This window comes from Oncorhynchus nerka, linkage group LG9b (genome assembly GCF_034236695.1).
Source record: "Oncorhynchus nerka isolate Pitt River linkage group LG9b, Oner_Uvic_2.0, whole genome shotgun sequence".
Classification (NCBI taxonomy): Eukaryota; Metazoa; Chordata; class Actinopteri; order Salmoniformes; family Salmonidae; genus Oncorhynchus; species Oncorhynchus nerka.
In genome coordinates this window covers 46,666,504-46,684,003 of record NC_088424.1, presented here as the reverse complement: position 1 = coordinate 46,684,003, position 17,500 = coordinate 46,666,504, and the positions used below count along the sequence as shown (strand labels likewise).

The 17,500-nt window shown below is 42.5% G+C and overlaps 1 protein-coding gene across 2 annotated transcripts in view; it reads right to left on the bottom strand.

Moving 5' to 3' along the window:
• The window catches only part of vav3b (vav 3 guanine nucleotide exchange factor b), a 125,060-nt gene that overhangs the window by 78,765 nt on the left and 28,795 nt on the right, over positions 1–17,500 (bottom strand). For both annotated transcript variants that reach the window (XM_065013787.1, XM_065013788.1), the window contains exons 3-5: positions 2,781–2,839; positions 2,462–2,527; positions 172–289 (exon numbers count right to left, since the gene is read on the bottom strand). In XM_065013787.1, the coding sequence (XP_064869859.1) occupies positions 172–289; positions 2,462–2,527; positions 2,781–2,839 (243 nt within the window). The remainder of the gene's footprint in view (positions 1–171; positions 290–2,461; positions 2,528–2,780; positions 2,840–17,500) is intronic.

Here is a 17,500-nt window from a genome sequence, read left to right as displayed (position 1 = left end):
GGGGGCAAACATACACATACTGCTCAAGGTCTGTTAAAAACTATATTTCAGTAACATTTCAGTAACATTATTGTGTGTGTGTGTGTGTGTGTGTGTGTGTGTGTGTGTGTGTGTGTGTGTGTGTTTGTGTGTGTGTGTGTGTGTGTGTTTGTGTGTGGTGAGTGAGTGTACCAGTGTAGGGTGCTGTTCGGTCCTCATCAGGTCTTCATAGATCTCTCCTCCTTCATCGGTGTCATCCAACCCGTAGACTGGAGCATACAACTCTTCCTCATCCTCTAGAACGTTCTCACTGACACACAAACAGGCCCGCACACACACACACATACTCTCTTTGAGATGAGGCCATTGTAAAGCTAAAGAGAGGGTAGGTGAAGGAACTGCCTCAATCCAAACATCGACCCCGGTGCTTTGTCATGGTTTTCCACAGGGGGGTGCTGTTTCACAGGCAGACATATACACTACGCAGTATGTCAAGTCTGCTAAGCGGGATCAATCTCAAGTCTAATCAAACCATCTGAGCCTTACACTCAATCTCTCTCTCTCTGTCTCTGTCTGTCTGTCTGTCTGTCTGTCTGTCTGTCTGTCTGTCTGTCTGTCTGTCTGTCTGTCTGTCTGTCTGTCTGTCTGTCTGTCTGTCTCTCTCTCTCTGTCTCTCTCTCTCTGTCTCTCTCTCTCTGTCAGTCTCTCTCTCTCTCTCTGTCTGTCTCTCTCTCTCTCTCTCGGTCCCTGCTAATTTTGTTCGAATTCTGGTAATAGATGCACAATGGTCTGTTTTGTGCCCCATTGTGTACGTTAAAACTGTTTTTTAAACCACTCCATAAATGTCTTGTTAACAAACTATAGTTTTGGCAAGTCGGTTAGGACATCTACTTTGTGAATGACACAAGTCATTTTCCCAACAATTGTTTACAGACAGATTGTTTCAATTATAATTCACTGTATCACAATTCCAGTGGGTCAGAAGTTTACATACACTAAGTTGACTGTGCCTTTAAACAGCTTGGAAAATTACAGAACATGATGTCATGGCTTTAGAAGCTTCTGATAGGCTAATTGACATAATTTGAGTCAATTGGAGGTGTACCTGTGGATGTATTTCAAGGCCTACCTTCAAACTTAGTGCCTCTTTGCTTGACATCATGGGAAAATCAAAGGAAATCAGTCAAGACCTCAGAAAAAAAATGTTGACCTCCACAAGTCTGGTTCATCTTTGGGAGCAATTTCCAAAGCCTGAAGGTAACACGTTCATCTGTACAAACACTAGTACGCAAGTATAAACACCATGGGACCACGCAGACCTCATACCGCTCAGGAAGGAGAGGCATTCTGTCTCCAAGTGATGAACGTACTTTGTTGCGAAAAGTGCAAATCAATCCCAGAACAACAGCAAAGGACCTTGTGAAGATGCTGGAGGAAACAGGTACAAAAGTATCTATATCCACAGTAAAACGAGTCCTATATTGACATAACCTGAAAGGCCGCTCAGCAGGAAGAAGCCACTGCTCCAAAAACCGCCATAAAAAAGCCAGACTAGGGTTTGCAACTGCACATCGGGACAAAGATCATACTTTTTGTAGAAATGTCCTTTGGTCTGATGAAACAAAAATAGAACTGTTTGGTCATAATGACCATCGTTATGTTTGGAAGAAAAAGGGGGAGGATTGCAAGCCGAAGAACACCATCCCAACCGTGAAGCACGGGGGTGGCAGCATCATGTTGTGGGGGTGCTTTGCTGCAGTAGTGACTGGTGCACTTCAAAAAATAGATGGCATCATGAGGATGGAAAATTATGTGGATATATTGAAGCAACATCTCAAGACATCAGTCAGGAAGTTAAAGCTTGGTTGCAAATGGGTCTTCCAAATGGACTATGGCCCCAAGCATACTTCCGAAGTTGTATCAAAATGGCTTAAGGGCAACAAAGTCAAGGTATTGGAGTGGTCATCACAAAGCCCTGACCTCAATCCCATAGAAAATGTGTGGACAGAACTGAAAAAGCGTGTGTTAGCAAGGACGCCTACCAACCTGACTCAGTTACACCAGCTCTGTCAGGAGGAATGGGCCAAAATTCACCCAATTTATTGTGGGAAGCATGTGGAAGGCTACCCGAAACATTTGACCCAAGTTAAACAATTTAAAGGCAATGCTACCAAATACTAATTGAGTGTATGTAAATGTCTGACCCACTGGGAATGTGATGAAAGAAATAAAAGCTGAAATAAATCATTCTCTCTACTATTATTCTGACATTTCTCATTCTTAAAATAAAGTGGTGATCCTAACTAACCTAAGACAGGGAATTTTTACTAGGATTAAATGTCAGGAATTGTGAAAAACTGAGTTTAAATGTATTTGGCCGAGGTGTATGTAAACTTCCGACTTCAACTGTACATACTGTTTATCAATGGTATATATGGATAGATGAAATGAAATGTCCATATGGAGAGATCAACAGACTTACTCAATCAGGTCCTTCAGATGACTGTAAATATCCTCGTCTTTCAGACTCTCCTCTGATGGAAAGGGCCTGTCAAAAAAAAAGGGTTAGTATCCCAGATATTACATCATCATTACATTATTACATCATCAATTAAATGTCATGTTGATTAAAAAAAAATTAAAAAAGGGGAAGTATCCCAGATATTACATCATCATTACATTATTACATCATCAATTAAATGTTATGTTGATAAAAAATGAAAAAAAGTAGCTGAAGTGATGACATCACTGAGCCCCAGTGTTTCACACTTTGTTAAGGTTGAAATATAAGTGAGACGTACTTGATTCCTGCCTGTTGTGCGACCGTGGAGTAGGACAGCATGGACAGAGTATCCATCACCTTGGTGGGGGGAGAGAAGAAGTATGTGATATGTGAGTGAAGTGTATTCAATAGATATGAATGTGAAGTACTGATCAGAAAGTTATGATCTCCCCCCCCCCCCCCCCCCAAAAAAAAATGTAACCATTATTTAACTGACTTGCCTAGTTTAATAACAATTCCTAATGGGGAACAGTGGGTGAACTGCCTTGTTCAGGGGCAGAACGACAGACTTTTTCTTACTTTGTCAGCTCGGGTAACCGCTAGGCTACCTGGCACCCCACTCGGCTTTAGATTTGGTTGGTTTGAATGCTGCTGGTGTTTAGATGTAGTTGTTTTACATACAAACAAACACACACTTACCTATCTCACATCTGAGTAAAAAGTGTGTTGACCACAGATATACGCCAGCCAATCACTGAGCCTCTCACTGAGCCCCTCACTGGAGGAAGTGGTTAAAATCCAAAGCTAAATTCACATACATCTCAGGATGTGTGTGTGTGTGTTAGTGTGTGTGTGTCTGTGTCTGTGTCTGTGTGTGTGTGTGTGTGTGTGTGTGTGTGTGTGTGTGTGTGTGTGTGTGTGTGTCTGTGTGTGTGTGTGTTTTTTTAGCTTTTTACTATTACTGCAGCTTTCATGCAATACCAAATAACGTCTAATGTTCTAATATTCTGCCTCAATCCCTGGTGCTCAAAAACGAACGACTGGCCTGAGGCGTCTGTCCACATCAATGAAAGCTAGGATACACATATTGATTCTAGTCAACTGAGAGTAGTGAACTAGGTTATTAACTGCAGGAGGGCGGCCGTTGTCTAGACCAAACACTCTAACTCAATATTAACATAGATACATTACAGTTAAAAACATTAACAAAAATAAAACATGGCCGTAACCATGGTGAACCGGGTTGTGGGGGGGGGTGAAAGTTCAATCACGTTTACTGCATTTCAGACACTTTAAAATGCTATTTGGAGAACAGCAAAAATGACACATTATCACCTTGACTGCTAAAGGTTCATTCACCTCAGTCCATCTACAATACAAATCTACAAACACATTAGCATTTCGCTACACTCGCATTATGTCACGCCCTGGTCTAAGTATTTTGTGTTTTCTTCATGTATTGGGTCAGGCCAGGGTGTGGCATAGAGTTTTTGTATTGTGGTGTGTTTTGTCTTGGGATTTTGGAATGTGTGTATAGTGGGATTGTAGCTTAGTGGGGTGTTCTAGGAGAGTCTATGGCTGTCTGAAGTGGTTCTCAATCAGAGGCAGGTGTTTACCGTTGTCTCTGATTGGGAACCATATTTAGGCAGCCATATTCTTTGGTTGTATTGTGGGTGATTGTCCTGTGTGTCTTGATGTCCTGGTTAGAGGTTAGTAGACACTTGTATAGGCTGTTTTCGGTTTTCGTTTTGTAGGGTTAGTGTTTTGTTGTGTGTTACGTTGGTTTATTAAAGATGAATCACAATAGACACGCTGCAGTTTGGTCCGACTCTCCTTCACCATTAGAAAGCCGTTACACATTAACATCTGCTAACCATGTGTATGTGACAAATAACATTTGATTTGATTCATACCGTTGTAATGTTACAGTGCCTTCAGAAAGTATTCATACCCCTGGACTTTTTCCACATTTTGTTTTACATCCTGTATGAAAAAAATTATTAAATTCAGATGTTGTGTCATTGGTCTACACACAATACTTCATAATTTCAAAGTGAAATATTTTTTTTATACATTTTTCTAAATTAATTAAAAATTAAAAGCAGAAATGTCTTGAGTCAATAAGTATTCAACCCAATTTGTTATGGCAAGCCTAAATAAGTTCAGGAGTAAAAATGTGCTTAATAAGTTGCATGGAATAATTGTGTTTAACATGATTTTTGAATGACTACCTCCTATCTGTACCCCACACATACAGTGGGGCAAAAAAAGTTTTTAGTCAGCCACCAATTGTGCAAGTTCTCCCACTTAAAAAGATGAGAGAGGCCTGTAATTTTCATCATAGGTACACTTCAACTATGACAGACGAAATTAGAAAAAAAAATCCAGAAAATCACATTGTAGGATTTTTAATGAATTTATTTGCAAATACAATCATCTGTATGGTTCCTCGAACAGTGAATTTCAAACACAGATTCAACCACAAAACCAGGGACGCTTTCCAAAGCCTCGGAAAGAATGGCACCTATAGGTAGAATACAACAAAAAACTAAAGCAGACATTGAATATCCCTTTGAGCATGATGAAATTAAAATTACACTTTGGAAGGTGCATCAAAACACACAGTCACTACAAAGATACAGGCATCCTTCCTAACTCAGTAGCCAGAGAGGAAGGAAACTGCTCAGTGATTTCACCATGACACCAATGGTGGCTTTAAAACAGAATGTAATGGCTGTGAAAGGAGTAAACTTAGGGTTGGCCATACAACATTGTAGTTACTCCACAATACTAACCTAATTGACAGAGTGAAAAGAAGGAAGCCTGTACAGAATAAAAGTATTCCAAAACATTCATCCTGTTTGAAATAAGGCACTAAAGTAAAACTCTAAAAATGTGTCAAAGAAATTAACTTTATGTCCTGAATACAAAATGTTATACAGTATGTGTGGCAAATTCAACACCGCACATCACTGAGTACCAGTCTTCATATTTTCAAGCATGGTGGTAGCTGCATCATGTTATCAGTATGCTTGTCATCAGCAAGGACAAGGGAGTATTTTTTAGGATAAAAAAGAAATGTAATAGAGCTTAGCACAGGCAAAATCCTAGAGGAAAACCTGGTTCAGTCTGCTTTCCACCAGACACTGAGAGACTAATTCACCTTTCAACAGCACAATAACCTAAAACACAAGGCCAAAAGTTACACTGGAGTTGCTTACCAAGAAGACAGTGAATGTTCCTGCTTGAAAATCTATGGCATGAATAATGGGCAAATGTTGCAAAATGTAGGTGTGGAAAGCTCTTAGAGACTTACCCAGAAAGACCCACAGCGGTAATCGCTGCCAAAAGGTGCTTCTCTCTCTGTCTCCTCCAGTGTAGACCTGACAGTGAACTGCTTACTTACAAGCCCTTCACCAACAATGCAGTTTTAAGAAAAGTAAGTGTTAAGTAAAAAATAGGTAAGTAAAAAATATATATATAATAATAATTAAAGAGAAGCAGTAACAGTCGCGAGGCTATACACAAGGGGTACCGGTACAGAGTCAATGTTAAGGAAATTGAGGTAATATGTACATGTAGGTAGAGTTGACTATGCATAGATGATAAACAGCCATTTGATTAGCTGTTCAGGGGTTTTATGGCTTGAGGGTGGAACCGTTAAGAAGCCTTTTGGACCTAGACTTGGCGCTACGGTACCGCTTGCCGTACCGTTGCAGAGAAAACAGTCTATGACTAGGGTGGCTGGAGACTTTCACAATTTTTAGGGCCTTCCTATGACACCGCCTAGTATAGACGTCATTGATGCACTTATTAATGAAGCCAGTGACTGATGTGGTGTACTCCTCAATGCCATCGGAAGAATCCCGGAACATATTCCAGTCTGTGCTAGCAAACCAGTCCTGTAGCTTAGCATCTGCGTCATCTGACCACTTCTTTATTGACTCAGTCACTGGTGCTTCCTACTTTAGTGTCTGCTTGTAAGCAGGAATTAGGGGGATTTAATTATGGTCAGATTTGGCAAATGGAGGGCGAGGGAGAGCTTTGTACGCATTTCTGTATGTGGAGTAGGAGTTGGTCTAGAGGTTTTTCCCTTTGTTTGTTCATTTAACATGCTGATAGAAATTAGGCAACATGGATTGAAGTTTCCTTGCATTAACTAATAATAATCCGGCCACTCGGAGCGCCGCCTCTGGATGAGCGTTTTCCTGTTTGGACTTACACAGCTCATTGAATGCGGATTTAGTGCCAGCATCAGTTTGTGGAGGTAAATAGACAGCTATGAAAAATAGAGATGAAAACTCTTTTTGGTAAGTAGTGTGATCTACAGCTTATCATGAGGTACTCTACCTCAGGCGAGCAAAACCTTGAGACTTCCTTAAATATTAGATTTCGTGCACTAGCTGTTGTTTACAAATAGACACAGACAGCCACCCCTTGTCTTACTGGAGGCAGCTGTATTATCTTGTCGATGCAGCTTAAATCCTGCTGTATTCATCCGTTCAGTCACGACTCGGTGAAACATAAGATATTACCGTTTTTAATGTCCCGTTGGTAGGATATTTGTGATCGTAATTCGTCAATTTGTTATCCAATGATTGTACGTTAGCTAATAGGACTGATGGTAGGGGCAGATTACCCACTCGCCATCGGATCCTTACAAAGCCCCCAGACCTACGTCCCCGATATCTCTGTCTCTTTCTCATGTGAATGACAGGGATTTGGGCCTTGTCTGTTGTCTGAAGTAAATCCTTTGCGTCCGACTCATTGAATAAAAAATCTAAAATGAGGCCTTTCTACTGACTCTGAAAAACACCAAAAGAAAGATGCCCAGGGTCCCTGCTCATCTGCTTCAAAGTGCCTTAGGCATGCTGCAAGGAGGCATGAGGACTGCAGATGTGGCCAGGGCAAGACATTTCAATGTCTGTACTGTGAGACGCCTAAGACAGTGCTACATGGAGACAGGATGGACAGCTGATCGTCCTTGCAGTGGCAGACCACGTGTAACAACACCTGCACAGGATCGGTACATCTGAACATCACACCTGCGGGACAGGTACAGGATGGCAACAACAACTGCCCGAGTTACACCAGGAATTCACAATCCCTCCATCAGTGCTCAGACTGTCCACAATAGGCTGAGAGAGGCTGGACTGAGGGCTTGTAGGCCTGTTGTAAGGCAGGTCCTCACCAGACATCACCAGCAACAACGTCGCCTATGGGCACAAACCCACCGTCGCTGGACCAGATAAAACTGGCAAAAAGTGCTATTCACTGACGAGTCGCGGTTTTGTCTCACCAGGGGTGAAAGTCAGATTTGTGTTTATAGTCGAAGGAATGAGCGTTACACCGAGGCCTGTACTCTGGAGTGGGATCAATTTGGAGGTGGAGGGTCCGTCATGGTCTGGGACGGTGTGTCACAGCATCATCAGACTGAGCTTGTTGTCATTGCAGGCAATCTCAACGCTGTGCGTTACAGGGAAGACATCCTCCTCCCTCATGTGGTACCCTTCCTGCAGGCTCATCCTGACATGACCCTCCAGCATGACAATGCCACCAGCCATACTGCTCGTTCTGTGCGTGATTTCCTGCAAGACAGGAATGTCAGTGTTCTGCCATGGCCAGCGAAGAGCCTGGATCTCAATCCCATTGAGCACGTCTGGGACCTGTTGGATCGGAGCTAGGGCCATTCCCCCCAGAAATGTATTGGTGGAAGAGTGGGGTAACATCTCACAGCAAGAACTGGCAAATCTGGTGCAGTCCATGGGGAGATGCACTGTAGTATTTAATACAGCTGGTGGCCACACCAGAAACTGACTGTTACTTTTGATTTTGATTTTGACCCCCCTTTGTTCAGGGACACATTATTCCATTTATGTTAGTCACATGTCTGTGGAACTTGTGTCTCAGTTGTTGAATCTTGTTATATTCATACAAATATTTACACATGTTAGGATTGCTGAAAATAAACGCAGTTGACAGTGAGAGGACTTTCTTTTTTGCTGAGTTTATATATATACCGTTCAAAAGTTTGAGGTCACTTAGAAATGTCCTTGTTTTTGAAAAAAAACATCCATTAAAATAACATCAAATTGATCAGAAATACAGTGTAGACATTGTTAATGTTGTAAATGGCTATTGTAGCTGGAAATGGCTGATTTCTAATGGAATATCTACAAAGGCGTACAGAGGCCCCTTGTCAGCAACCATCACTCCTGTGTTCCAACGGCATGTTGTGTCAGCTAATCCAAGTTTATAATTTTAAGAGGCTAATTCATAATTAGAAAAACATTTTGCAATGTTAGCACAGCTGAAAACTGTTGTTCTGATTAAAAAAGCAATAAAACTGGCCTTCTTTAGACTAGTTGAATATCTGGAGCATCAGCATTTGTGGGTTCGATTACAGGCTCAAAATGGCCAGCAACAAAGACTTTCTTATGAAACTCGTCAGTCTATTCTTGTTCTGAGAAATGAAGGCTATTCCATGCGAGAAATTACCAACAAACTGAAGATCTCGTACAACGCTGTGTGCTACTCCCTTCACAGAACATCGCAAACTGGCTCTAACCAGACTAGAAAGAGGAGTGGGAGGACCCGGTGCACAACTGAGTAAAGGGACAAGTACATTAGAGTGTCTAGTTTGAGAAACAGACGCCTCACAAGTCCTCAACTGGCAGCTTCATTAAATAGTACCCACAAAACACCAGTCTCAACAGTGAAGAAACGACTCCGGGATGCTGTCCTTCTAGGCAGAGTTTTAAAGAAAAAGCCATATCTCAGACTGGCCAATAAAAAGAAAAGATTAAGATGGGCAAAAGAACAAAGACACTGGACAGAGGAACTCTGCCTAGGAGGCCAGCATCCCGGAGTCGCCTCTTCACAGCTAGTTTCCGTCCTCCTCTGGGTACATTGACTTCAATACAAAACCTAGAAGGCTCGTGGTTCTTACCCCCTTTCATAGACTTAAACATTTATTATGACAACTTCCGGAGGACGTCCTCCAAACTATCAGAGCTCTTGAAGCATGAACTGACATGTTGTCCACCCAATCAAAGCAGAGAATGAATCTAGTACTGAAAGCATAAGCTACAGATAGCTAGCACTGCAGTGGATAAAATGTGGTGAGTAGTTGACTCAAAGAAATACAGTAGTTGAATAGTTTTGTACAAATGAATGTCTTAAAAAATGAAAGCAAAGCAAGAAAGAGAGAGTTCTCTGTCTCTCTCTCGGACTCCCCAATTAATGACCAGGAGCTCTATAAAGAAACTTCAGGCCCACAAACTTAAAAAAGTAGACCTGATTGCATCCTAAATGAGATGCTCAAATTCAGTAGTGCAAAATTTCAATTGGCTATATTAAAACTGTTTTATTTGGTCCAGAGTTATTTCTCTTACATCTGGAATCAAGTACTCGATCTTTAAGAACAGATACAAATTTGACCCTAAGAATTACAGAGGCATTTTTGTGAACAGTAACCTGTGGAAAGTTTTCTGTATAAATGTAAGAGTTCTAAACTTCCTTAGATTTGGGTATGTCATATTAGGCGAAAATTGAGGGGGAAAAAAGGGTCTTGACTAAAAGCAAAATCTAATTTATACCAAAACATCACACGACCGATAATACAGTGCATTCGGAAAGCATTCAGACCCCTTGACTTTTCCCACATTTTGTTATGGTATAGCCTTATTCTAAAACTGAAACAAAAAAACATAAGTATTCAAAGCCTTTGCTTTGAGACTCGAAAATGAGCTCAGGTGCATACTGTTTCCATTGATCATCCTTGATGTTTCTACAACTTGATTGGAGTCCACCTGTGGTAAATGTAATTGGTTGGAGATGATTTGGAAAGGCACACAGCTGATATAAGGTCCCACATTTGCATGTCAGAGCAAAAACCAAGCCATGAGGTCGAAGGAATTGTCCGTAGAGCTCCGAGACAGGATTGTGTCGAGGTACATATCTGGGGAAGGGTAGCAAAGAATGTCTGCAGCATTGAAGGTCCCCAAGAACACAGTGGCTGGCCTCCATCATTCTTAATGGAACTACCAAGCCTCTTCCTAGAGCTGGCCACCCGGCCAAGATGAGCAAGTGGGGGAGAAGGGTATTGGTTAGGGAGGTGACCAACCTGAGGGTCACTCTGACAGACCTCCAGAGTTCTTCTGTGGAGATGGGACAACCTTCCAGAAGGACAACCATCTCTGCAGCACTCAACCAATCAGGCCTTTATGGTAAAGTGGCCAGACGTGGAAGCCACTTCTCAGTCAAAGGCACATGACAGCCCGCTTGGAGTTTGCCAAAAGGCACCTAAAGGACTCTCAGACCATGAGAAAACAAGATTCTCTGGTCTGATGAAACCAAGATTGAACTCTTTGACCTGAATACCAAGAGACATCTGGAGGAAACCTGGCACCATCCCTACGGTGAAGCATGGTGGTGGCAGCATCAGGCTGTGAGTAGTTTTTCAGAGGCAGGGACTGGGAGACTAGTCAGGATCGAGGGAAAGATGAACGGAGCAAAGTACAGCGAGATCCTTGATGAAAATCTGCTCCAGAGCGCTCACGACCTCAGGACCTCAGACTGGGGCAAATGTTTACCTTCCAACAGGACAATGACCCTAAGCACACAGCCAAGACAACGCAGGAGTGTCTTCGGGACAAGTCTCTGAATTCTTATGTAAATGTGATATTTCAGTTTTTTCTACATTTGCAAAAATTTCCCAAAAACTGTTTTTGCTTTGACATTATGGGGCATTGTGTGGAGATTGATGAGGAAGAAAAAAAACAATTTAACGAATTTCAGAAGAAGGCTGTAACGTAAACAAAATGTGAAAAAAGTCAAGGGGTCTGAATCCTTCCCGAATGCACTGTATTTACACCCTACACACCCTGAGAGATAAACATGTCCACCAAAATAATACCAAAATGTACGCTTGCTTTATCAACTTCCAAAAAGCATTTGATTCTACTTAGCATATAGGACTGTTCTACAAAGTCATTGAAAGGGATGTAGAGGGTAAAACATGACATAATTCAGAGGTTAAATGCATGCTCTTCGCAGATGACCTTTGCCTGCTGTCACCAACAGCATATGGCCTACAGCAGAGCCTGGACCTGCTAGAGCAGTACTGCCAGACATGGGCCCTGGCAGTAAACCCCCAAAATAATAAAACAATGGTTTTGTCATGCCCTGACCTTATAGAGCCTTTTTATTTCTCTATTTGGTTAGGTCAGGGTGTGATTTGGGTGGGCATTCTAGTTTTCTATTTCTTTATTGGCCGGGTATCGTTCCCAATCAGAGGCAGCTGTCTATCGTTGTCTCAGATTGGGAATCATACTTAGGCAGACCTTTTTCCCACCTTAGATTGTGGGATCTTGTTTTTGCACAGTCGCTGTCTCACCCTACAGAACTTTACATTTGTTTATATATATATATTTATTTTTTTTTTTTGTTGTTTTTTTTGTGTCATTTTAAATAAAAGTCAAATGTACGCCTACCACCCTGGGCCTTGGTCTTCATCTTTCAACGAGCGTAACAGGTTTTCAGAGACGATCCAAATCTCAGGGAATTAGACCAAAGTTCTCAAATATATAGGGTACTGCACACACTACAATTACTAAGGTTTAAAAATAAGCTCAACTGAACACCTAAATGTGGCAGTGAATGAAATGAGAGAGAAAGAACACAGGGCATTCTACGCCATTAAAAACAAATTCAAATTGAAATGCCTATTCATATTAGGCTAAAAAGAATTGAATGTGTCATTGAACCAATTGCACTTTATGGCAGCGAGGTGTGGGGTCCACTTGCAAAACAAGATTTCACCCAATGAGACAAACACCCCATTGAAACCCTGCATGCAGAGTTCTGTAAGATTCTCCTACATGTCCAGAGGAAAACTACAAACAACACATGCAGGGCAGAATTAGGCTAATATCCACTAATAATAAAAACTAAAAAAGAGCTATTGGGTTTTGGAAACATCTAAAATACAGTAACCACTCTCTCATATCATTACCAAGCCCTGCAATACCAAGAGCTGAGCAAATAAGAGTGTCCCCTCATCCAGCTGGTCCTGAGTTCACAAACCCGTTCTACTAACACACTGAAGCCTCAGTCCCCTCATCCAGCTGGTCCTGAGTTCACAAACCTGTTCTACTAACACATTGAAGCCTCAGTCCCCTCATCCAGCTGGTCCTGAGTTCACAAACCTGTTCTACTAACACATTGAAGCCTCAGTCCCCTCATCCAGCTGGTCCTGAGTTCACAAACCTGTTCTACTAACACATTGAAGCCTCAGTCCCCTCATCCAGCTGGTCCTGAGTTCACAAACCTGTTCTACTAACACACTGAAGCCTCAGTCCCCTCATCCAGCTGGTCCTGAGTTCACAAACCTGTTCTACTAACACATTGAAGCCTCAGTCCCCTCATCCAGCTGGTCCTGAGTTCACAAACCTGTTCTACTAACACATTGAAGCCTCAGTCCCCTCATCCAGCTGGTCCTGAGTTCACAAACCTGTTCTACTAAAACATTGAAGCCTCAGTCCCCTCATCCAGCTGGTCCTGAGTTCACTAACCTGTTCTACTAACACATTGAAGCCTCAGTCCCCTCATCCAGCTGGTCCTGAGTTCACTAACCTGTTCTACTAACACATTGAAGCCTCAGTCCCCTCATCCAGCTGGTCCTGAGTTCACAAACCTGTTCTACTAACACACTGAAGCCTCAGTCTCCCTCATCCAGCTGGTCCTGAGTTCACTAACCTGTTTTACTAACACATTGAAGCCTCAGTCCCCTCATCCAGCTGGTCCTGAGTTCACAAACCTGTTCTACTAACACACTGAAGCCTCAGTCCCCTCATCCAGCTGGTCCTGAGTTCACTAACCTGTTCTACTAACACACTGAAGCCTCAGTCCCCTCATCCAGCTGGTCCTGAGTTCACAAACCTGTTCTACTAACACACTGAAGCCTCAGTCCCCTCATCCAGCTGGTCCTGAGTTCACTAACCTGTTCTACTAACACACTGAAGCCTCAGTCCCCTCATCCAGCTGGTCCTGAGTTCACTAACCTGTTCTACTAACACACTGAAGCCTCAGTCCCCTCATCCAGCTGGTCCTGAGTTCACTAACCTGTTCTACTAACACATTGAAGCCTCAGTCCCCTCCATCCAGCTGGTCCTGAGTTCACAAACCTGTTCTACTAACACACTGAAGCCTCAGTCCCCTCATCCAGCTGGTCCTGAGTTCACTAACCTGTTTTACTAACACATTGAAGCCTCAGTCCCCTCATCCAGCTGGTCCTGAGTTCACAAACCTGTTCTACTAACACACTGAAGCCTCAGTCCCCTCATCCAGCTGGTCTTGAGTTCACTAACCTGTTCTACTAACACACTGAAGCCTCAGTCCCCTCATCCAGCTGGTCCTGAGTTCACAAACCTGTTCTACTAACACACTGAAGCCTCAGTCCCCTCATCCAGCTGGTCCTGAGTTCACAAACCTGTTCTACTAACACATTGAAGCCTCAGTCCCCTCATCCAGCTGGTCCTGAGTTCACTAACCTGTTCTACTAAGACATTGAAGCCTCAGTCCCCTCATCCAGTTGGTCCTGAGTTCACAAACCTATTCTACTAACACACTGAAGCCTCAGTCCCCTCATCCAGCTGGTCCTGAGTTCACAAACCTGTTCTACTAACACATTGAAGCCTCAGGACTAATCAATCAGAATAAACTAAATTACAACACAGTAAAAAAAAAACTACATGACTTATTGGGAAACACAAGCACAAAGCAAAATGCAGTTTTATCTGGCCCTGAATCGATACGACCCCATGGCAAAATATTTTACCATGGTTACTGATCAAAACCTTAGAAAGTAGACAAAGTACAGGCTCAGTGAGCACAACATTGCCATTGAGAAGGGTAGACACAGGAAAACCTGGCTCCCAAATTAGAATTTTTTTGCATTTCTTCAAAAGAAACGCACTTAGATTTTTTTTAAAGCTTTACGTTAAATTCCTCTCCATTAGTGATACCTCGTTTCCTGAAATGAGTCAAATATGCCAGTGAACCTGAACATCATGCACTCAGAAATGTAATTATTCTGCTGGGGGTGTAAAAACACAAAAGGGAACATATTTGCATATGTCTTAAGTCTTGTGAAGACCGACTGAATTCTGGCAAAGAGTATCTTCTTTTATCTCAGCATGTCTACAGATTCTCCCTTCTCCCTGTTTTTGTTTGTGTGGAAATGTTGATACTGGAGACTGTTATCAGAAGAAACTGTATAACCTAGCATTTATACCGGCTAAAAAATGCATTGCCATTAAATGGAAGGTTGGTTATCCTCCCACAATGGATGGAAGAAATGTCAAGTTATGCATTACTAGATTAGATTATTTTTAACAAGATTAAGGGTATACTGTGCAACTTTCATAAAGGTCAAATCAAATCAAATTGTTTTTGTCACATACACATGGTTAGCAGATGTTAATGCGAGTGTAGCGAAATGCTTGCGCTTCTAGTTCCGACCATGCAGTAATATCTAACAAGTAATCTAACCTAACAATTGTAAAGGAATGAATAAGAATATGTACATAAAAATATATGAATGAGTGATGGCCGAACAGCATAGGCAAGATGCAGTAAATGGTATAGAATACAGTATACACATATGAGATGAGTAATGTAAGGTATGTAAACATTATATAAAGTGGCATTGTTTAAAGTGGCTAGTGATGCATTTATTACATACATTTTTTCCATTAATATTAGGTCTGGATGGCTTATACTGTATTGAAAACATGCCCATGTCAGGGGAGATACCTATTTAGCCAATCCCTAGCTGTTGGGCTTGCTAAGGCCTGGCACTGGGGGTCCGCCGTACTGTTGATACTCTGGCCTTGGCCTAACACACCCGAAACCAATAATGAATGTTTCACTGAGATCCTCAAGCTGAGTGGGGTGTGTTGGGGCGCTGCAGGACGGGGCGACCCAGCTATACAAGTAAAAAGAGCTCTACAGTACCATTAGCACTATGATATGAATTATATGGAGAATTTGCTGTTCATGTGTGTTAATGTGTAGGTATATGTGGGTTTTTATTCAACTTTTGTTTTCCAAACATTTTCTTGAAACAAAAAAGCAAAACATGGGAAGGAAGTTGCTGGGGAAGTTGAGTTACTGACTAGGCTGGTAGGGGTTGGGGAGAGAGTTGAGTTATTGACTAGGCTGGTAGGGGTCGGTGAGAGAGTTGAGTTATTGACTAGGCTGGTAGGGGTCGGGGAGAGAGTTGAGTTATTGACTAGGCTGGTAGGGGTCGGTGAGAGAGTTGAGTTATTGACTAGGCTGGTAGGGGTCGGGGAGAGAGTTGAGTTATTGACTAGGCTGGTAGGGGTCGGGAGAGAGTTGAGTTATTGACTAGGCTGGTAGGGGTCTGGGGGAGAGAGTTGAGTTATTGACTAGGCTGGTAGGGGTCGGGAGAGAGTTGAGTTATTGACTAGGCTGGTAGGGGTCGGGGAGAGAGTTGAGTTATTGACTAGGCTGGTAGGGGTTGGGGAGAGAGTTGAGTTATTGACTAGGCTGGTAGGGGTCGGGGAGAGAGTTGAGTTATTGACTAGGCTGGTAGGGGTCGTGGAGAGAGTTGAGTTATTGACTAGGCTGGTAGGGGTCGGGGGAGAGAGTTGAGTTATTGACTAGGCTGGTAGGGGTCGGGAGAGAGTTGAGTTATTGACTAGGCTGGTAGGGGTCGTGGAGAGCGTTGAGTTATTGACTAGGTTGGTAGGGGTCGGGGAGAGAGTTGAGTTATTGACTAGGCTGGTAGGGGTCGGGGAGAGAGTTGAGTTATTGACTAGGCTGGAAGGGGTCGGGGAGAGAGTTGAGTTATTGACTAGGCTGGTAGGGGTCGGGGAGAGAGTTGAGTTATTGACTATGCTGGTAGGGGTCGGGGAGAGAGTTGAGTTATTGACTAGGCTGGTAGGGGTCGGTGAGAGAGTTGAGTTATTGACTAGGCTGGTAGGGGTCGGGGAGAGAGTTGAGTTATTGACTAGGCTGGTAGGGGTCGGGGAGAGAGTTGAGTTATTGACTAGGCTGGTAGGGGTCGGTGAGAGAGTTGAGTTATTGACTAGGCTGGTAGGGGTCGGGGAGAGAGTTGAGTTATTGACTAGGCTGGTAGGGGTCTGGCGTGCTGAAATTTGATGTAGAGGTTGTCTTAGTAGACAATGAAAAGTCTTTGTACTTTACTGGTAAGAGTTGTTCATTTGTTAGGATCTTTTGCAACACAATATTTAATATTGAATTATCATTGATCTATTTCAGTCTTATCAATCACTTAAACATATGTAATAATGATCCCTTACCTAGATTGATGTTTGGACATTTCTGATGACTTGTTATTCTAAATAGAGACGGTTGGAAGGGCCATTGGTCATATTATATTGTGTAGAGATGCAGGAAATTAGCTTTAGATGCCCTCCAAAAAAATTAGAGGACCCACACACCCCTACAAAGTGTTTTGTTTGGGACAAGTCGAATACACACATTACTGAGGATCATTCTCCATATTTTCAAGGATAGTGGTGGCTGCATCATGTTATGTGTATGCTTGTCATCGTTAAGGACTGGGGAGTTTTTCAGGATACAAAAATTTATGAAATTGAACTAAGCACAGGCAAAATCCTAGAGGAAAACCTGTTTTAGTCTGCTTTCCAACAGATACTGGGAGATGTATTCATCTTTCAGCAGGACAATAACCTATAACACACGGCCAAATATACACTGGAATTGCTTACCAAGAAAACAGTGAATGTTCCTGAGTGGCCGGGTTAATTTTTTAAAACTTAAATCTACATGAAAATGTATGGCAAGACCTGAAAATGGTTTTCTAGCAATGATCAACAACCAATTTGAGCTTGAAGAATTTTTATCAAATGGGCAAACGTTGCACAATCCAGGTGTGGAAAGCTCTTAGAGACTTACCCAGAAAGACCCACAGCTCTTAGAGACTTACCCAGAAAGACCCACAGCTCT